Below are 22,280 nucleotides of genomic sequence, written 5' to 3'. Positions count from 1 at the left end.
AATCTATGTCTAATCAAACTGAATACAGATAATCTCACCCTCAGAGATGCTTCAGTAAGTTTTTCTCAGACTGGACACCTTCCAGGCCTGGGCACAATTCTTTCCCCTGGTACAGCTCTTGTTGCAGCTCAAGTGATAGCTAGGGGATTCTTCATGATGGCTCCTCTCTGTTCTCTTCCACCCCTTTATATATCTTTTGCATAAGGCAGGAAGCCTTTGTCCCTCTGGGTTTCCAACCCTCCCCCCCTCACTGGAAAAGCACCAGGTTAAAGATGGATTCCAGTTCAGGTGACATGATCACATGTCACTGCAAGACTTCATTACTCACTTGCCAGCGCACACACACACAGAGGAAGACTCACAGGTAAACACAGCCATCTGCAGACAATGGGGAGTCATCAAGATTCTAAACCATCATTAATGGCCCACACGTTACATAATTACAATAGGGCCTCAGAGTTACGGTATATTTTATATTTCTAGTTTTAGATACAAGAATGATACATTTATACAAATAGGATGATCACACTCAGTAGATTATAAGCTTTGTAATGATACCTTACAAGAGACCTTTTGCATGAAGCATATCCCAGTTAAGTTATATTCACTTTTTACCATATTTTTCTAAAACCATATAGACTGCACAACGTCACAAACTGTATCAACGAACCAATAAAAGGCATCTAAACAAACAGCCCCCTCCTCTCTCAGCTCCTCTCGGGTATTAGCAGAGCCGTGGGGTAATGGGGAGGGGGGTAACGGCTACCTCAGCCAGCTGGGAATTGCTTGATAGTCCCATTGTGTGTCATAAAATGCTACAAGGGCAGGAATCCGGGAGACAGAAAATGCAGCAGTTTTAGGGCTACCATATGTCCGGATTTCCCTGGACATGTCCGGCTTTTCGGTCTATAAATAGCCGTCCGGGGGGATTTTTAAAAATCTAAAAATGTCCGGGATTTCCCCCCGGGCGGCTATTTATAGATAGAAAAGCGATGGCCAAGCGCCGCTGGGCACCAAAAGCCCCTTCCCGGCTCCCCCCATCCCCTGCAGCCTTACCACGCTGTCCGGCCCCGCAGCTGTGTTCCCCCTCCTCCCCTCCCCTGAACGCTCCGCCCACCTGCTCCTCCCCCGCTTCCTGCCAATCAGATCTTTGCAGGAAGTGTATAAAGAAGCAGGGGCAAGCGGGAGGCAGCAGCAGGTAAGCTGGGGCGGGGGCTGCGAGCAACCCCAGCCTGGGCCCCAGCACCCCCAGCCTGGCTCGGGCGAGCATCTCTGGCCCGGCCCCAAGCCCCGCAACCCCGGCCGGAGCGCAGCCCGATTCCTGGGCTCTTTAAAGCCGGCCCTGGTCAGGGGACAGAGAGGGGGGGTTGGATGGGTCAGGAGTTTGGGGGGGGGCTGTCAGGGGGGCAAGGGTGTGGAGAGGGGTTGGGACAGTCAGGGACAGGGAGCGGGGGGGCTAGATGGGTCTGGGGGGGCTGTCAGAGGGGCAGGGGTGTGGAGAGGGGTTGGGACAGTCAGGGACAGGGAGCGGGGGGGCTAGATGGGTCTGGGGGGGCTGTCAGAGGGGCAGGGGTGTGGAGAGGGGTCGAGGCAGGCAGGTAGCAGAGGGGGTTGGATGGGTCAGGAGTTCTGGGGGTTTGTCTGGGGGCACGGGTGTGAATATGGGGTGGGGGTGTGGATAAGAGTCGGGGCAGTCAGGGGACAGGTAGGGTCGTAGGGCATTCTCAAGAGGGGGCAGTTAGGGGACAAGGCACAGGGAGGCTTAATGGCTCTCTTAATGGCTCTCCATGCGTCTCTGGACCCTCTCAGCTGTCGGGCTTGGACGGAAACATTGCCTGAGGGTAGTGAGAGAATGGGTTATCGGTGAGGTGGGGTTGGGCGTGAGCCCGGTCAATAGGGGCAACCCCTACCAAGATCTGGGCCTTTTCTCACACGCCCGTTAGAGCTCGACATTATGCTGTTTGGGACCCCTCTTTGAGGAAAGCCTCTGGATTGCAAGTCCAACCGCTACCTCCTCGTGGTGAGAGTCGGTAACTGGCTTGGATAGCCAGGCGGATTGCGGAGGACGAACCCACATCCCACATTCAGTGGGGTGTGGGACGGGGTTGGGCAGCCCCATATGGTGCCACATGGATGCCCCCCTGGTAAGGGTAGCCTCCCCCAGGTACGGGTTGACTCCCTCTGGTAAGGGTTAGATTCCCCCTGGTAAGGGTAGTCTCCCCCAGGCACGGGTTAGTTTCCCCCTGGAAAGGGTAAGTTTCCCCCAGGTACGGGTTAGTTTCCCCCTGGAAAGGGTTAGTTTCCCCCTGAGAAGGGTAAATCTTTTAGCTATGGAAAAAAGTAATTTATATTTTTATACCGGATTGGCGCTGGACCGGGTTAATAACGCCCCCGCTGTTGGCTTTGATGCCCCGGCTGACAGTGTTAAATATATTAGGGGTGTGATCAGGGTCGCTGGACCAATGGATAAAATGGTGTGGACTATAATGAAGTCTCATGAGCATGAGAGTGAGAATCAAGTCCTCCCAGTGGAGCATGGAGAGGAGGTAGAGGAGAATGTTTGTGATGATCATGGTGAGGAGATTTTATCTATCTTACTGATGGTTTTTACAAGGGACACTTTTAATGATTTAACTATGGACAGTTTTAATCCAGATTTTAAGTATTTAAGTACATTTGATGATCCATATGTTAGGGAATCAAGTACTGATTTTAATAGGGATCGTAATAAGGATCTTAACAGTACAGGTAGTAATATAAATATATTAGAAAGTAGTTCGTGGAAGGATGGGGTTTTTTATTTAGAGTATCCCGTTGATAGTTTTAATTGTCCAATATGTCCCCAGATATTACCAACATTTGGTAAATGGGCCAAACACATTAATGTGGTTCATAAAAGTAAAGCCATACGAGTTGTATGTAGTAAATGTGGAAAATCTTCTCAATATCATAATATAGCTTGCCACTACCCCAGGTGCATACCCAAGAAGGCGGATACCCCAATGAAGAGCCATACGTGCTCGGTCTGTGGGCTTGGTTTTCATACTAGATCTGGATTGAGCCAACACTGTAGACATAGACACCCTGCTGTGAGGAATGAGCAAAGAAGATATGGCTGCTAAAAGTAAGATCAAAGAGGGATCGACTAGATCTCGTATATGGACTAAAGATGAGGTTGCGCAGCTTATACAGTTGGAAAGGAAATATATTGGGAAAAGGAATATAAATAAATGTATTGAGAGCGAGATGAGGACCAAAACGAATAAACAAATATCAGATAAAAGACGAGAATTAGCAAAGAAGAAGTTAGTGGTAACAGGAGATAGGGAGGAAGTGACTGAGGTAGAGGACATTAGAGTAAATATATTAGAAATTCCGCCCCCAAGAGAGAGGATTTTCCCACTAAAAGAACATCCAGAAGTGGATTTAGTGGAGAAAATATGTAAACGGGGAAAACAAAGTAGGGAGGGAAGAGAAATAATAAATAGTTTAGGGGAAATTGAAGGATTATTAAAGGAGGATTTAACAAAAGCTCTCGGATGGGCAATGTTGGAAAAATTATGTTATTCATTAGTAGAGGGACAGGACCCTAGAAATGAAAGTCAAATAGAGTTGAGGAATAAAGGAAAAGGGAAGATTAGAAAGGAGGGGAGAAGGAAGCAATTTAATGCAATTAGGAGATATGCTACAAAGAAAGCTAAGTATAAATTCTATCAACAATTATTTGATAAGGATAGAAGAAGATTGACTCGCATTATAATGGGAGAGCCAGATAAGGCTAAGTGTGCTATCCCTATGAAAGAAATTGAGGAATACTATGTAAATATTTTGGGAACAATTGGACATGGTAATATGATAGGGTGGCCATCATCCACAGAGAATGCGGATAATGATATATTAATGAGTCCGATCTCTGTGGATGAGATTAGAATAGCTTTAACAGAAATAAGAAAAGATAGTGCTCCTGGCCCAGATAAAGTAAAAGTGAGCAATTTGTGGGATATTTTTAATTTAGACTCCTTAATACTTACAAAAATTTTTAATCTATGGTTTCTAAATAGACAGGTACCAGATGAATTTAAGAAAAATAGAACGATTTTAATACCAAAGACACAAGATGAGGAGGAAATGAAGAAGTTAACATCTTGGAGACCATTGACAATTGGGTCAGTTTGGATTAGAATCTATACCAAAATATTAGCAAAAAGACTGGTGGAAACAGTTAAGATATGTAGTAGACAAAAAGGATTTATATCCGCCCCTGGGTGTGAGGAAAATATTGCTATATTAGATAATTTGATTAAAGGGGCTAAACGAAATGGGAATGAAATTGCAATAGTGTTCGTAGATCTGGCTAAAGCATTTGATTCTGTGGGACACGGACATATAATAGCCGGGTTGAGAAGATTTGGTATAGATGAACATTTTATAGATATTATTAGGGACCTTTATGATAATTGCACAACTAGGGTATGGGTGGGTGATGAAGCTACTGAGTCTATTTTAATTAGGAGGGGGGTCAAGCAGGGTGACCCATTGTCCCCAGTTTTGTTTAATATTGCTATGGATCCCCTTTTAACTAGATTAGAAGTAGAAGGAAGTGGTTTTTATGTTAAGGGTAATAGTGTCACGTCATTGGCTTTTGCCGATGATGTGGCAATTTTAAGTAGCTCATATAAAGGAATGATCAAAAATTTGGGTATCTTAGAGGAGTTTTGTAAAAATACTAATCTCTCTGTTAATGTGAAGAAAACGAAAGGCTTTCATATTTTAACTAAATATAAAACCTATGTAGTTAATCCTAAGGATAATTGGCAGATAGGGTCAGAGAAGATTGAATATGTTCAACCAGGGGATTTTGAAAAATATTTAGGGGCTAGAATAGATCCCTGGATAGGTGTAGGGGGACCGGTACTTAAAGAAAAATTGAAAGATTGGAGTGAGAATTTAATTAAGGCCCCATTAAAACCGGCCCAAAAAATATTAATTTTACAGACATACATCTTACCGAAGCTATTTTATAATCTTCTTTTAATAGAACCCCCTTTTAATCTTTTAGATGATCTTGATGTGTTAGTTAGAAAAATAGTTAAAGAGATTTTACATTTACCTCAGTGTACTACAGATGGGATATTTTATTCTAGAGGTAGGGATGGTGGTTTAGCTCTCATTAAGTTTAGTGTGCAAATCCCAAATATGTTAATTCGTAAATGGAGGAGACATATTGTCTCGAGAGATGATTGGATGGACCTATCTTATCTATATGCAGGAGAAAATCTTGTGGATAAAATATTGTTATTTAGTGCAGTAACATCTCATCCCAAGAAATGGAGGGAAGAGGAATTTTTAAGATGGTCGGAACTGAGATGTCAGGGAGTAGGGATAAAATATTTTAAAAATGATTTAATTAGTAATTCGATTTTTAGAAACTCTAGTAAAGTTAAATCGTCAGCGTATATCGCAGCATTGCAGCTTAGGGCAAATATTTATCCTACTAGGGAGACATTAGCAAGAGGAAGAGGAGGTGTGAATGCTCTTTGTAGATGGTGCGGTAAAGTGCCGGAGACTGTTTCCCATATCTCAGGACAATGTTATAAGACTAAGAATGCTAGGATAAAAAGGCATAATAGAGTAGTGGCTGCAGTTGTAGATAAGGTTGGTAAATTAGGGTGGAAGGCAATGATAGAGCCCCATTTGAGAAATAGTAAGGGTGAGTTAAGAAAGCCGGATATTATATTTATAAAAGGAGATACAGCAGTGGTGGTTGATGTTACAGTGCGATGGGAGGATAATGCCGGAAGTTTGGAACAAGCCCACAGTGAGAAGGTGGCTTATTATCTTGAGTTAGAGGAAGAAATTAAAAACTTAACGGGAGGTAAAAATATCCACTTCTTTGGTTTTGTGCTTGGGGCGCGTGGCAAGTGGAGTGAAGGGAATAATGATTTGTTACAATTATTGGGAATGGACAGAAGTAAAAATTTTAAGGAGAGTATATGTAGACTTGTTTTATATTCCACTATTGGTATGATAGCTATATTCAGTGACAGGTAAAGATTCCGGAGTTTCCATTCCGTGTATCTTGCCAAAACTAAATTTTAGCTATTTTGGTTTCCATGCTCTAAATTTTCAAATTTTTAATATTGTTTTGAACATTAACATATTTAGTGTTATTTAATATCTGCCCTTCAATAGAATGGTTTTAACTATATAATAAATACTTATTAATGGATGAAATTCCAATTTAAATCATTAGTTTATTTTTTTTTTAACTACTGGATGTGGATGCGGACTGGCCGCGTATAGTAACCAGGAAAGGGCAGGTAGTCACGCCTGTACATAAATAGGGGGTGGGGTCCTAGGGGGCAGTTAGGAGCAGGGGTCCCAGGAGGGGGGCAGTCAGGGGACAAGGAGTGTGTGGTGGGGGTTGGGAGTTCTGAGGGGGGCAATCAGGGGGTGGGAAGTGGGAGGGAGTGGATGGGGTGGGGCGGGGGCAGGGCTAGAACAGGGCTCCTCCTCCCCCCTCGTGTCCTCTTTTTGGCTTGTGGAAATAGGATCACCCTAGGCAGTTTCCCCGGTAAGAGTCTCCTGTACTGAGTCGCTCACCACACCTGGCTCCAGCTCCACTCAGCACTGATGCTGCTGCTCCGCCTCCAGCCCCCCGGGCTGCGCCTCTGGCCCTGTGGCTGCAGCTCAGCTCCCAGCACAGGGTCTGCTCCCTCCTTAGCTCGGCCCCACTCTGTCTGACCCAGACAATCCCAGCTCACACGGAGGACGGGACCTACTCTGGCCTCCTGACTCCCTGATTGGCCTGCCCGCCCTGTCAATCAGGCAGACTGGAGAATTGGCCTCTCCCCATTGGTCCTGGGGACTGTCAGTCTCAGGGTCCTGTTTTGTCATCATCCCTTCCCCTTTCTTTTGGTGCTGGGAGCTAGTCACCCAACCCCCCCCCACTCAGTGTTAGTGAGGGGACAACAGCCCCCGCCCCATAGGAGCCGCCGGGCAAATGAGCTGGGAGCTGAACTGGATCCGCGGGGACAAAGCCGGGGAGACAGGGCGGAGCCAGCCCGGTGCCCCTCCCCCCTCCGCAGATAAACGCCCAGCAGGACACAGCGAGGAAAGGGTTAACCCCGATCCCGGCGGGTTTGTGGGGCGAGACACGCACCGCTCCAGCTCCAGCTCCAGCTCCAGCTCCAGCCCTGTCCCACTCTGGCCCCGCAGCTCCTCCCTGCTCTCATCAGCGAGCCGGAAACTGGATCGGAGACAAACCAAACTGTTGAGTCCTTCAGCAACAAGCGCCCGTGGCAGGAAGCCAAACTCCGCCCCCGGGATCCCAGGCAACAGACTCTGTGGGGCCAGTAGCGGGGGCCTCACTCGGGGCTGCCAACTTTCTAATACAGGCTGGGCAAACTTTTCAGCCCAAGGACCACATCTGGGTGGGGAAATTTTATGCAGGGCCATGAATGTAGGGCTGGGGCAGGGGGTTGGGGTGTGGAGTGTGGGAGGGGGCTCAGGGCAGGGGGTTGGGGTGTGGAGTGTGGGAGGGGGCTCAGGGCAGGGGGTTGGGGTGCAGGACGGGTGCAGCAGGGGACTTGGGGGGGGTGCAGGAGGGTTCCGTGCTCCGGCCCGGTGCCGCTTACCTTGAGCGGCTCTAGGGCGGCAGCGGGGCTAAGGCAGGCTCCCTGCCTGCCCTGGCGCTGCGCCGCTCCCGGAAGTTGCTAGTATGTCCAGCAGTGACTCCGGGAGGTGGGGTGGGACAGGTGGCTCCGAAGTGCACTGCCCTCACCTGCAGGTACTACCCTCAAAGCTCCCATTGGCTGCTGTTCCCAGTTCCCGGCCAATGGGAGCTGCGGGGGGCCGTGGCTGCAGGCAAGGGCAGTGCACGGAGCCCTTTGGCCCCACCCTCAGGGACCATAGGCACATGGTGTCAGCCGCTTCTGGGAGCAGTGCAGGGCCAGGGCAGGCAGGGACCCTGCCTTAACCCAGCTGCGCCATGGGGCTGGCAATCCTGCGGGACGGATTGAAAGCCCTGACCGGCAGATTCAGCCCACAGGCCATAGCCTGCCCCTTCCCTGAGCCCCACCCCGCTTACTCCATCCCCCCTCCCCCCTCTTTCACTCTTCCCCACCCTCACTCATTTTCACTGGGCTGGGGCAGGGGGTTGGGGTGTGGGGTGTGTGTGTGAGGGCTCTGGCTGGGGGTGCAGGTTCTGGGGTAGGGCCAGGGATGAGGGATTTGTGGTGCAGGAGGGGGCTCCAGGCTGGGGGGTGGGGCCAAGGGATTCAGAGTGTGGCAGGGCACTCTGGGCTGGGGAAGGGGGTTGGGGTGGGGCTGAGGAGTTTGGGGTACAGGAGGGTGCTCACGGCTAGGGCAGGGGGTTGGGGTGTGGGAGGGGTTTCAGGGTGCAGGGTGTTGGCGGTCCTTACCACGGTTCATAGGAAGTGCCTGCCTGTTCCCTACAGTCCCTAGACGCATGCGTGGCAAGGGAAGCTCTGAGCCCTGCCCTCACTCCCGCAGGTCCTGCCCCTGCAGCTCCCATTGATTGCAGTTCCTGGCCAATGGGAGCTGCGGAGCTGGCACTCGGGCGGGAGCAGTGCGTGGAGCCTCCCTGCGCCTAGGTGCTGCAGGAACCTGACAGCTGCTTCCAGGAGGCGTGTGGAGCCAGGGCAGGCAGGGAGCCTGCCTTAGCCCCGCTGCCGCCCTGGAGCCGCTCAAGGTAAGCGGCACCGGGCCGGAGCACGGAACCCTCCTGCACCCCCCCCAAGTCCCCTGCTGCACCCCAACCCTTGAGACCCCTCCTGTACCCCAACCCCCTGCCCTGAGCCCCCTCCCACACACCCCAACCCCCTGCCCCAGCCCTACATTCATGGCCCTGCATAACATTTCCCCACCCAGATGTGGTCCTCGGGCTGAAAAGTTTGCCCAGCCCTGTATTAGAAAGTTGGCAGCGCTGAGTGAGGTCCCTGCTACTGGCCCCACAGAGTCTGTTTGCTGGGATCCCGGGGCGGGGTTTGGCTTCCTGCCACGGGCGCTTGTAGCTGAAGGAGGCTGAAGTTTGGTTTGTCTCCGATCCGGTTTCCGGCTCGCTGATGAGAGCAGGGAGGAGCTGCGAGGCCAGAGCGGGACAGGGCTGGAACTGGAGCAGTGCGTGTCCCACCCCGCAAACCCGCCGGGGTCGGCGTTAACCCTTTCCTCGCTGTGTCCTGCCGGGCGCCGGGGGTTTATCTGCGGAGGGGGGAGGGGCACCGGGCTGGCTCCGTCCTGTCTCCCCGGCTTTGTCCCCGCGGATCCAGTTCAGCTCCCAGCTCGTTTGCCCGGCGGCTCCTATGGGGCGGGGGCTGTTGTCCCCTCACTAACACTGAGTGGGGGGGGGGCGGTGACTAGCTCCCAGCACCAAAAGAAAGGGGAAGGGATGATGACAAAACAGGACCCTGAGACTGACAGTCCCCAGGACCAATGGGGAGAGGCCAATGCTCCAGGTCTGCCTGATTAGCTGCCCGCCCTGTCAATCAGAGTCAGGGGATCAGAAAAGTCCCGTCCTCCGTGTGAGCTGGAATTGTCTGCGTCAGACAGGGTGGGGCCGAGCTAAGGCAGGAGCAGGGGCCCGAGCTGGGAGCTGAGCTGCAGCCACAGGGCCAGAGGAGCAGCCCGGGGGGCTGGAGGCGGAGCAGCAGCATCAGTGCTGAGTGGAGCTGGAGCCAGGTGTGGTGAGCGACTCAGTACAGGAGACTCTTACCAGGGAAACTGCCTAGGGTGATCCTATTTCCACAAGCCAAAAACAGGAAACGGGGGGGGAGGGAGGAGCCCTGCTCTAGCCCCGCCCCCATCCACTCCTTCCCACCCCCTGACAGCCCCCCTCAGAACCCCCAACCCCCCCCCTTGTCCCCTGACTGCCCCCTCCTGGGACCCCTGCCCCTAACTGCCCCCTAGGACCCCACCTCCTACCTAAGCCTCCCTGCCTCTTGTCCCCTGACTGCCCCAACCCTTATCCACACCCCCAACCCTTATCCACACCCCCACCCCCAGACAGACCCCCAGGGACTCCCACGCCCTATCCAACTTCTCCCCGCCCCCAACAGGACCCCCAGAACTCCCGACCCGTCCAACCCCCTCTGCTACCTGCCTGCCTCGACCCCTCTCCACACCCCTGCCCCCTGACAGCCCCCCCAGAACCCCAGACCCATCTAACCCCCCCTGCTCCCTGTTCCTGACTGTCCCAACCCCTCTCCACACCCGTGCCCCCCTGACAGCCCCCCCAGACCCATCTAGCCCCCCCGCTCCCTGTCCCTGACTGTCCCAACCCCTCTCCACACCCTTGGCCCCCTGACAGCCCCCCCCCCCAAACTCCTGACCCATCCAACCCCCCCTCTCTGGACCAGGGCCGGCTTTAAAGAGCCCAGAAATCGGGCTGCGCTCCGGCCGGGGTTGCAGGGCTTGGGGCCGGGCCAGAGATGCTCGCCCGAGCCAGGCTGGGGGGTGCTGGGGCCCAAGCCGGGCCAGCGCTGCTGGGGGCCGGGCCGGGCCCGGGTTGCTCGCAGCCCCCACCCCAGCTTACCTGCTGCTGCTGCCTCCCGCTTGCCCCTGCTTCTTTATACACTTCCTGCGAAGATCTGATTGGCGGGAAGCAGGGGAGGGGGAGGAGCAGGTGGGCGGAGCGTTCAGGGGAGGGGAGGAGGGGGAACACAGCTGCGGGGCCGGACAGAGTGGTAAGGCTGCAGGGGATGGGGGGAGCCGGGAAGGGCTTTTGGTGCCCAGCAGCGGTTGGCCACCGCTTTTCTATCTATAAATAGCCGACCGGGGGGAAATCCCGGACATTTTTAGATTTTTAAAAATCCCCCCGGACGGCTATTTATAGACCGAAAAGCCGGACATGTCCAGGGAAATCCGGACATATGGTAGCCCTAAAACTGCTGCATTCTCTGTCTCCCGGATTCCTGCCCTTGTAGCATTTTATGACAGACAATGGGACTGTCATAACTATAAAGGGAAGGGTAATAGCTGTCCTGTGTACAGTACTATAAATCCCTCCTGGCCAGAGACTCCAAAATCCTTTTCCCTGTAAAGGGTTAAGAAGCTCAGGTAACCTGGCTGGCATCTGACCTAAAGGACCAATAAGGGGACAAGATACTTTCAAATCTTGGCGGGGGGAAGGCTTTTGTTTGTGTTCTTTGTTTTGGGACGGTGTTCGTTCTCCGGGAATGAGAGGGACCAGACATCAATCCAGGTTCTCCACATCTTTCTAAACAAGCCTCTCCTATTTCAAACTTGTAAGTAAATAGCCAGGCAAGGCGTGTTAGTTTTCCTTTGTTTTTCTCAACTTGTAAATGTACCTTTTACTAGAGTGTTTATCTTTGTTTGCTGTACTTTGAACCTGAGACTAGAGGGGAGTCCTCTGAGCTCTTTAAGTTTGATTACCCTGTAAGGTTAATTTCCATACTGATTTTACAGAGATGATTTTTACCTTTTTCTTTAATTAAAAACCTTCTTTTTAAGAACCTGATTGATTTTTCCTTGTTTTAGATCCAAAGGGGTTTTGGATCTTGATTCACCAGGAGTTGGTGGGAGGAAGGAGGGGAATGGTTAATTTCTCCTTGTTTTAAGATCCAAGGGGTTTTGGATTTGTTTTCACCAGGGATTTGGTGAGGGTTTTTCAAGGCTTCCCAGGGAGGGAATCCATTGATGGTGGCAGCCGAACCAGAGCTAAGCTGGTAGTTAAGCTTAGAAGTTTTTCACGCAGGCCCCTACATTTGTACCCTAAAGTTCAAAGTGGGGATCTCAGTCCTGACAGGGACTATGGGGCAATTCCCAGCTGGCTGAGGTAGCCGTTACCCCCTCCCCATTACCCCACGGCTCTGCTAATACCCGAGAGGAGCTGTGAGAGGAGGGGGCTGTTTGTTTAGATGCCTTTTATTGGTTCGTTGATACAGTTTGTGACGTTGTGCAGTCTATATGGTTTTAGAAAAATATGGTAAAAAGTGAATGTAACGTAACTGGGATATGCTTCATGCAAAAGGTCTCTTGTAAGGTATCATTACAAAGCTTATAATCTACTGAGTGTGATCATCTGATTTGTATAAATGTACCACTCTTGTATCTAAAACTAGAAATATAAAATATAACTCTGAGGGCATATTGTAATTATGTAAAGTGTGGGCCATTAATGATGGTTTGGAATCTTGATGACTCCCATTGTCTGCAGATGGCTGTGTTTACCTGTGAGTCTTCCTGTATGTGTGTGTGCTGGCAAGTGAGTAATGAAGTCTTGCAGTGACATGTGATCATGTCACCTGAACTGGAATCCATCTTTAACCTGGTGCTTTTCCAGTGAGGGGGCGTGGAAACCCAGAGGGACAAAGGCTTCCTGCCTTATGCAAAAGATATATAAAGGGGTGGAAGAGAACAGAGAGGAGCCATCATGAAGAATCCCCTAGCTATCACTTGAGCTGCAACAAGAGCTGTACCAGGGGAAAGAATTGTGCCCAGGCCTGGAAGGTGTCCAGTCTGAGCAAAAATTACTGAAGCATCTCTGAGGGTGAGATTATCTGTATTCAGTTTGATTAGACATAGATTTGCGCATTTCATTTTATTTTACTTGGTGACTTACTTTGTTCTGTCTGTTACTACTTGGAACCACTTAAATCCTATTTTCTGTATTTAATAAAATCACTTTTTATTTAGTAATTTACTCAGAGTATGTATTAATACCTGGTGGAGCAAACAACTGTGTATATCTCTCTATCAGTGTTATAGAGGGCGAACAATTTATGAGTTTGCCCTGCATAAGCTTTATGCAGGGTAAAACGGATTTATCTGGGTTTAGACCCCATTGGGAGTTGGGCATCTGAGTGCTAAAGACAAGCACACTTCTGTGAGCTGTTTTCAGGTAAACTTGCAGCTTTGGGGCAAGTGATTCAGACCCTGGGTCTGTGTTGCAGCAGACGGGAGTGTCTGGCTCAGCAAGACAGGGTGCTGGAGTCCTGAGCTGGCAGGGAAAACAGGAGCAGGGGTAGTCTTTTGCACATCAGGTGGCAGCTCCCAAGTGGGTTTCTGTGATCCAACCTGTCACACAGTTGTTCCTTTATTGCCCAAGTGATTGAAATGACATTTCATTTCCACTAGGGGGCAGACACTGTCAAGTTTGTTTTGCAACAGCTCTTGTTCTGTTCCCCCAAAAGCTGGATCTGAACTATTTCTCCCTCTCTGCTTCGAAAAGGCAGCAAATTCAAATCTGATCAAAGGGAATACGTTTTCACACAAGGTGCAGCTAACCTGTGGAACTCACTGCCACAAGGTCTCATTGATTGAGCTGCTTCTCTGAATTTCTTGTCGTTTATAGGGATAATGGGACCATCCAGAGTTATAACTGTTAATATTTCAAAATAACCTGCGGTGGGAAGGGCTCTAAGTGACAACGTATAAGCCCAGCTTCTAACCAATGGGGGTGAGGGAGGATTCTGTCCCTTGGGGCAGGTTATTCCATCACTGTCCAGTACAGGGGTGTCCTGCCCCTCCCGCTGAAGCAGTGGGTGCTGGCTGCTATTGGAGATGGAGCGCTCCCTTCAGATCTGCTCAGCTGCTGCTGTCACAGGGTGCAGCTGGGAATCTGTGTCTGCTGCTCTCCCAGTCCCTGTCCTGCCAGGGGTGCAGGGACTTCCTGGGGCATCCCCCAAGGGCAGAAGGAAGGAACTGCACCTTCCCCCATGCAAAATTCCAGGCACTCCAATTGAACCATAACAACTTCTTGAAAAGCATCTGCATAAGGGGAAGCAAATTAATTCCTGCCAATTCAGGTGTGTCTGGAGCAACTGTATACACAGACATAACCAAACAGCTGGGGATCAGGCCCCATTGACTGCAGTGGAGCGATGGCTAATTTCACCAGCTGGAGGTCTGGGGTCAGTGATTTCAATGGAGCTGCCCCAGTTCACACCAGCCCGGGATCTGGCCCCACTCTCTCTACATGGAACTGACCCCAGTCCAGCACATGCCTCTGTGTGTTTGTCAAGTGCTTTGGGATCCTTCAGATGCAAATCCCTGTAGAGAAACCAGGGCAGTCCTAGCACTGTCAGCTCGAACCGACCCTGCTGTGCAGGGCTGTGTCTGGGCAGACAAACACCGACACAAGCCAGCCCGAGTAACCCGACAATTCTCTCCACAGGCAAACCTCGAACCCAGACCCCACGGGACGGGACGCCAGTGAAAAGAAACACAACAAGGACGATTCAGTGACCTGGAGTTGATTTGGTCAGTGCGTGCTACGGCCTGGTTGACCCTGGGGATAAAAGCCGTGTCAAGGGAAGCTTTGAAACAGTTCATTCGAACACAACCCAGACCCAGCCTGGCTGGTCGGGGCATTCGGACAAAACTCACAATTAAATTATATTTGAAAGGAGTTTTTCCTGATCACCCCACGTAGCCAAACCGCGCCTGAGCTGTAATCCAGTGAGCTGCTTTGAAACTGTCCTTACGAAGGGCTCTGCCGGCACCACCAGACCCACTGCGAACAGGCCTCAGTTACCGGTGGCTGCAGAAAGGTGGTTCAGATGAACAAGTCGCCTGTTTTGGAGTCCATGAGTCTTTCAGAGAGAGAAGAGATGTGGAATGAGTCATCTCCTGCTGAGACACCAGAGCCAGATCCACACCTGGGTTCCCAGGAAACCCCAATGACACAAAACAGAACAGCTCATGTGCCCATCCCCCCACAGGGTGGAGAGAGCTGCACAATCTGCCCTACAGGTACAGCTGCCTCTCTGGGATCGTCTTACACTTTAACTCAGTGGGGGCCTTTATCTCCCTCTAGTGGCCGGTCCATGTAAGAGACATTAGTCAGTTACGGCCCTTAGCCCAGGCAGGAGCAGTCTGGGGCTTTTGATCCCTGCTCAGTCCCTGCATATTCACCCCACTTCCTCCGTCAGTGCTAGACAGGCTGGTCAACTTCCATCAACGCTTTCCGGGCGGAAAATGCTGCTTTGAACAAGACCATTTTTTTGTTCAGAAGTTTTCAGGGTTTCAAATGGAAACAATGCCAGTCTTCATTCCAGATGGCCAAAATTTTGGGGGGAGGGGATTTTTGTGTCAGAAAATAAGAAAAGAATCAATTTTTGATTTATTATATCAGGGTCTCCTCCCGCCATTCTCTCCCTTTTGAAATAAATACTTTCACTGGAAACATTTTCAAGGGGCCGGGGAAATCTGTGAAAACCTCAAATTGAAACCCCTGTTTTTTCTGATTTCGCCCCCCCTGCCCTGAAAACTTGAAAGCACTTCCTGCCCCCCCCCCCCCCCCCCCCCCGGGTTGGAATGAAAATGTTCACTTCATTCACTCTAACTGCATCAGCTAGAGCTCGTCTGAAAACGGGGATATTCTGCCAATAGAGAGAGACATTTAATCAGTGTAGGGCCCCCTGCCATAGCAGCAGCGTGAGCATGACTGGCTGTTTCTATTACAGGTTTGCTGTCTGGGTTGGAACCACGGGCACGTCGCTGGGCAGTTCCCAGTGTGGGTCTCAATCTCATACTGACCATCCTCCTCCTCCTCCTCATCATCATCTTCACCATCGCACTGTCAGGTGAGTGTGGAGCCCGCACTGACCCCGTCTCTGCACCTTACACTCCGTGCTGGAAACATCACAATCCCCCTTCCCCCCAATTTCTCCTCTCTTCCACCCCCCCCCCCCCCGGCCCACACCTGCTTCAACTGTCACATCAGACTCTGCTGAGCCCGTGGTTTTTCTGTGGGGTCTTCCCCCTCTGCCAATGTCCCATTGGCTGTTGGGTAACTCTGCCCTGTCACCCAAACACACCTGGTTACTAAGGGCTGTGAGTCACCGTGTTACCCCCCCCCGTCTCCAGTGGGAGGGAGCCATATCTGTGCCTGGCTGGCTGGCAGCTCCCTAAACCCACCGGCCTTTCAGCCTCACACGTCCTCTCCTCCCGGCTAGGCCAGCCCTGGCTTTGTCTTGCAGGTTAACAATACCTGCACCACGGTCCCTGCATCCCTTTGCAGTGCTCCCCCGTGACATCCAGCCCTGACACTGGCTCCTCACAGAAATCCCAGATCCTCTCCCCCAGAGATTCATGTGTCCCTGGTTAATAGTTTTACTTTATATTGCTGTATCACGCATAGCACTTCTGAGCACTGGGTCTACACTCACCTTTCCTGTCTATTAAAGCCACACACCCCCAAAGTCCAGTCTGTCGCAGAGCTGGCCTGCTTCACAGGAATGAGGGTCCAAGCCTTCCTGAAAGCCCCCCTGCTCCTCCTCAGTGAATGGATCCAGTGGGTCCAGTACAGTGAGAAGTTATTTAAAAACTCTGCTCATTATACAAAATGTTATTCTGACCCCAAAGGGCCAGCCTATTATCAGGTCAGTATTAGGTTGGATCTTACCCAAAATACCACGCTGCCAGCCAATCCTTTAGCACCTAAAAGTAAAGGTTCATTATAAAAGAAAGAACAAGAGGAGAGTTGTTAAATGGTCAAGCAGTCAGATACATACAGAGACTTCAAAGTCCATATATCAGATACTTAGCTGCATTGGTGTTTGCTGGCTTGAAAGTCCCCCTGGAACACATCCACAGCTTGGATGGGTCATTCAGTCCTTTGTTCAGAGCTTCAGTTTTCAGAAAAGTTCCTCCAGAGGTGAGAAGCAGGATTGAAGACAAAATGGAGAAGGTGCAGCTGCCCTTTATGTTCTTTTGCTATATGGCTGGGACTTCCTGTGTCTCAAACACAAACTTCACAGAACATGATATGGAAAAGCCTTCGAGTTCTCTGTCCACCGGCCTCCCCTACATGTCTTGTAACTCATAAGGTGTAGCCCCTGTCTCCTTTCCATGGGTTCTTTGCACAGCTGATGACCCTGGATGGGCCACTGAGCAGGCTGGGCAGTGCTGATGCCAATCTGTCTGGGGATGTCACCCAGAAACCAAGCACAAGTTTGGAACTACAGACATACCCTACACATCTATCAGAGGGGTAGCCGTGTTAGTCTGAATCTGTAAAAAGCAACAGAGGGTCCTGTGGTACAATCGCATCTGTTCCAACCCCTCAGACAGAGACCAACACCTACAAGATCTTCACCAAGCATTCTCAAAACTACGATACCCACACAAGGAAATAAAGAAACAAATTAACAGAGCCAGACGTGTACCCAGAAGCCTCCTGCTTCAAGACAGGCCCAAAAAAGAAACCAACAGAACTCCACTGGCCATCACCTACAGTCCTCAGCTTAAACCTCTCCAGCGCATCATCAGTGATCTACAACCCATCCTGGACAATGATCCCTCACTTTCACAGACCTTGGGAGGCAGGCCAATCCTCGCCCACAGACAACCCGCCAACCTTAAGCATATTCTCACCAGCAACCACGCACCGCACCATAACAACTCTAACTCAGGAACCAACCCATGCAACAAACCTCGATGCCAACTCTGCCCACATATCTACACCAGTAACACCATCACAGGACCTAACCAGATCAGCTACAACATCACTGGCTCATTCATCTGCATGTCCACCAATGTTATATATGCCAGCAATGCCCCTCTGCTATGTACATTGGCCAAACTGGACAGTCACTACGCAAGAGGATAAATGGACACAAGTCAGATATCAGGAATGGCAATATACAAAAACCTGTAGGAGAACACTTCAACCTCCCTGGCCACACAATAGCAGATGTTAAGGTAGCCATCTTACAGCAAAAAAACTTCAGGACCAGACTCCAAAGAGAAACTGCTGAGCTCCAGTTCATTTGCAAATTTGACACCATCAGATCAGGATTAAACAAAGACTGTGAATGGCTATCTAACTACAGAAGCAGTTTCTCCTCCCTTGGTGTTCACACCTCAACTGCTAGCAGAGCACCTCACCCTCCCTGATTGAACTAACCTCGTTATCTCCACACTGATTTATACCTGCCTCTGGAGATTTCCATTACTTGCATCTGAAGAAGTGAGGTTCTTACCCACGAAAGCTTATGCTCCCTACACATCTATAACTCATAACACAAAAGTGATCAATCATATAAACAAGGTTATCGTACTTGGGAAATCATAACATTTTCGCAGCTACTTCATATGGCCTATCTGGCCAGCTCGTTTGCAATTTGATAATATTGGTATCAATAATATCACTAAGTGTTCCACATATTCCACACAGCGTCACAGTCTGTGCCTGCAGGGGCCAAAATGGGGACCCCAGCAAAGGAGACCAGGGTTGGAAACGAGACCCCAAATTCACAGCTCATGTCGCTGTGGGGAGCTGGTGGGTGGGCGCTGGACTCTCCCTTTTGTAAAGGGGAACAGGGCTGGCTTTAGGCCGATTCCTGTGAATCGGGTCCCGCGCCTCAGAGGGCCCCACAGTGTCCGGAAGAGGGGCAGTCACGGGGTGTGGGGGGACACAAGGCCCTGCACCCCCGGCTTCCTGCAATTCACCATGACTCTCAGCCAGCCAGTAAAGCAGAAGGTTTATTTAGACGACAGGAATACAGTCCGAGACAGGTCTTGCAGGCACAGACAACAGGACCCCCCCCCCAATAGGTGCATCTTGGGGTCCCAGGGCACCACAGCCCCCTTGGGAGGTCAGAGCCCCGTCTGTCTCCCAGCCATTCTACCAGCCAGCTCTCAAACCTCCCTCCCTGGGCAAAGGTGTCACCTGGCCTCTAACCCCTTCCTGAGTCTCAGGTTACATGCTCAGATACCCTCCCTCGGTCAGTCTCCCATCCCCCAATGCAGACTATCCTAGCCACACTCCCCTGTCAGCATTCACAGGCCACAGTAAGAAGAGTCCCAGTTCGTCACAGGGGCCCCCCAAGGAAGGAAGGACCCTCCGCCGAAGTGCCGCCGGAAACAGCAGCAACCGATTGAGCTGCTGCTGAATTGCCGCCGCTCTCTTCGGGGGCAGCACAATCACTGCCACTGTCTTCGGCGGCATTTCGGCGGCAGCTCTTTCGAACCGGGCCCCGCACGTCCTGAAGCTGGCCCATGGTGTGGAGGGGGTGCGGTGTTCCATGGTGTGGTGTCACTGGGGGCTTGTTGCCGTGGCTACAGCGGGAGACGGGCAGATCTCTCACCCTGTTACTTTCTCATCTCCAGCAAAGAAACCTGAGCCGTGTTCAGCTGATCCTTCCTGCCCAGACAGTTGGATCAAATACCTGGGGAAGTGTTACTATTTCTCACAGGCTGAAGGGAACTGGACCTACAGCCAGAGCAACTGCTCTGCCCTCGGTGCCTCCCTGGCCGTGATTGACACCCAGCAGGAAATGGTGAGACCCAGATTCTGGGCTGCACAGGGTGGGGGTGGCAAAGGCGGCTTTATGCTGGGCTTGTCCTGGGGCTGGCAGGGCCCCAGATGCTGCTTGAATTTAGGGCAACTTCTCACATCCCAGAATAGCCACAGTACAGATTGCGCCACCCACACTCCATCCTCCCTGGTCACTGGGGATTGAGTCAGAGCAGTGTGGGGCTAATGTGCCGACCCTCTGCTCCAGGGGAATTCCCAGCAGGGGAATCCAGTTACTTTCCAGCCCCTTTAATGGGACAGGAGCAGCATTGCCAACCCAAGTGTTCAAAAATCATGGATTGGGACCCCCAAAACCATGAGATTGACTTTCAAATAACAGCTTTGAAGGCTTTTAATTTGTTTTCTAGTGTCGTAGCTTTTAGGGGTCACAGTTACAAGTTTTTCTCTGCAACCATAAGGGCTAGAAACTTATGAAAGACGAGAGTCTCTTGTAATCACCTGACTCCAGGAGCTGGGGTGTTTAAAAAAGCACCAAACAGCATGAGACTCTCAGTAAAATCACTGGATTTGGTAAGAATGCAGGAGTGGTAAAGGTCTGGAGTGCAGCTGAGAAGCTGAACCAGGTAGCTCCTAAATCAGAATTGAGATGGGAAATTCTGATATTTTCACATTTGTGTCTGTCATGAATCAGGACAAGAAGTTGAAATACACAAACTTTTTACTTTCCATTCAGTTCCAGAAATGTGTGAAAATATCTAATTTCCAAATTTGATCAAACCAGTTTCTTTCATCATTCACATAGCAAAGCAGTTTGGTTTGTCAAACTAAATCAGAACATTTTGTTTCAGCATGGTTCAACATTGAACAGCACCTGTGGTTCCTCATGGGAGTTGTAGTTTGGGTGCTGTCTGCCCCCTTCTGTGTGCTGAGATCCCAGGTTGGACTGCATCTCCCATGATGCCCAGCAATGGCTCAGCCAATACGGAAACCATGGTGCATTATAGGAGATGTAGTCTGGGGGAACCCAACCCAGAACGGAGGTGTGAGGCCCAAACTATAACCCCCATGAGGCACCTTGGTAACTCAGCTGCCTACAGATTAATGTTGAACTGACCCAAAACAAAATCATTGCCCAATGGAAAATAGAAACTTTTCCATGAAATCAAAATTAAACTTCTAAAAAATTCATCTTTGTAGGAAACACATTTTCTGTCACAGAAATATTTTTATGAAAAATCTTCAGCCAGCTCTACGAAATACACTGGACTAGTCTTAGCATCATGTCCCTGCATGGGCTGACCAATCCATAGCTCATGGAGCGGATGGGTGCTGCCTCTGCAGTTGGGAATTCCCAGCCTGGACCACCTGCCCAGCGCCCTGTGTAGTAGCCCAGAGAACCCAGTGTAGGTTGTAGAGATCCCAGAAATGGAGATGTGTAACGTGTATTTGCTGTTACTTTTCTAACAAAGGTTTTCCTGATGCGCTATAAAGGACTCTATGACCACTGGATCGGCCTCCGGAGGGAACCGGACCAGCCCTGGATGTGGACCAATGGCACTGAATTCAACAACTGGTGCGTCCCTTTTAGTTCTATTAACTCAGGAAATGTTGCAGCTCACATTTAAACAGGACACTGGCCTTGTGATTAGGGCCTGGGGCTGACTTGGGAAATCGGGGTTCAGTGCCTGGCTCTCCCATAGATTTGCCATGTGACCTGGGGTGAAGCGTTCGGGGCTGGATTTTCATGGCTAGTTGAAGCTGCTCTAACAGTTGTCGGGTTTTTTATTATTATTTGTTGCGGTTGCAGGTTTCCAATAGCGGGAGGAGGCCTATGTGCTTTTGCGAACCACAATGGTATTGCCAGTTCAGGCTGCTCCAGGGAGGAACACTGGATCTGCAACAAACCAGTGGAGAAACCAGAAGGCCGAGCAAAGCGACTGTAACCTGGATGAGTCGGGCCTTGTCCTTTCCATGGGGCTGTCCCAAGCTGCCTCAGCGAGTGGGGAACTGGGTGAGGCTGGTGAAGGGGGACAGCCCCAGCCGCAAGGAAGAGACACGCTTGCTGAAGGACATCTGATAGCTCCTCCCCTTGGAGCCTCTGGCACCCATTGGCCCATTTGGGGACTGGGGTGAGGGTGCGGATTAGCCAGCAGCCCCCAGCTCACTCTGTGGCACAGAGAAGGGATCTTTTGACTTGGCTGCTCCCCTTCTGATTTCCAAGCCTGCAGTGTCCCTCCTGTCAGAGGCCCAGGGCAGGAGTCTGGCCCGGGCTGTGGCTAGAGACCAATGTACCGGCTGGGGCCAGGGGGAAGTGCTGTGGCCCCTGCAGCCATGGGGCAAAGGGGCCGGTGTGAATCCTGCAGCCCGGGGGAAGGACGCATGAACTCTGTTGTACAGCGAGAAGGGCTGTTGTGCAGGTGCTGCTGAGCGCTGTGGGAGCGTGAAGAGACGCCGCGCACAGGAGCGGGTTGCTGGGACGTGCTAGGACAGACGTGTGTGTATACATGTGTGTACAGAATTATTTCTAGAATAATACACCAGCTCCCCCAAGGGAAACTTTTATTTTGTAAACTTAAGTCCTCGTGTGACTGGCTCCTCCCAACCGAACAGGGAAACAGAGGCAGCAGCTGCAACCTCCCACCAGGGCTGTGAGTTCCCCGCTCCACAGGGACTAATGCACTGAGGACAATGTGACTGTGTCTCTTTTCTTATCCTCCTCCTCATCTTCCCCTCTTCCTGCCGGGGAGGGGCTCCCCCAGAATGAGGGAGAGCTCTGCCCATGGGGGGGTGATGCCCTCTAGGGGAAGGGCACTGCCCTCACTGGACTTTTCTCTGAGCTCTGCCTATAAAGAGCCGGGCTCCGCACTGGTGTCTCTGCCCTGGGGAAGAACAGGTCTGTCATGAGCCCACTGGAGCAGGGGCAGCTCTAGGCACCAGCAAAGCAAGCACGTGCTTGAGGCAGCCCATTTGCAGAGCCGGCAGGGATCCAGCCCGGGAGCTGTAGTTCCTTGGTTAGCTCCCTGCCTATAGAGCCAGC

The 22,280-nt window shown here is 51.0% G+C and overlaps 1 protein-coding gene across 2 annotated transcripts; it reads left to right on the top strand.

Moving 5' to 3' along the window:
• The first annotated feature begins 9,544 nt into the window (after positions 1 to 9,544).
• On the top strand, positions 9,545 to 21,814 carry LOC101934670 (C-type lectin domain family 2 member E-like). 2 transcript variants are annotated; one of them, XM_065564136.1, is made up of 6 exons: positions 9,545 to 9,699; positions 14,156 to 14,733; positions 15,447 to 15,566; positions 19,096 to 19,265; positions 20,713 to 20,816; positions 21,051 to 21,814. In XM_065564136.1, exons 2-6 carry the CDS (start codon positions 14,541 to 14,543, stop codon positions 21,184 to 21,186), a joined length of 723 nt encoding a protein of 240 aa, XP_065420208.1. In that variant the 5' UTR covers positions 9,545 to 9,699; positions 14,156 to 14,540; the 3' UTR covers positions 21,187 to 21,814. The 2 variants fall into 2 exon arrangements, with proteins under 2 accessions (XP_065420208.1, XP_065420207.1); XM_065564135.1 differs by lacking the exon at positions 9,545 to 9,699 and having other exon boundaries at positions 12,559 to 14,733.
• The last annotated feature ends 466 nt before the right edge of the window (positions 21,815 to 22,280 follow it).

This window comes from Chrysemys picta, chromosome 12 (assembly GCF_011386835.1).
Source record: "Chrysemys picta bellii isolate R12L10 chromosome 12, ASM1138683v2, whole genome shotgun sequence".
NCBI lineage: Eukaryota > Metazoa > Chordata > Testudines > Emydidae > Chrysemys > Chrysemys picta.
The sequence above is the reverse complement of the archived record's forward strand: the minus strand, read 5'-3'. Positions and strand labels throughout refer to the sequence as shown.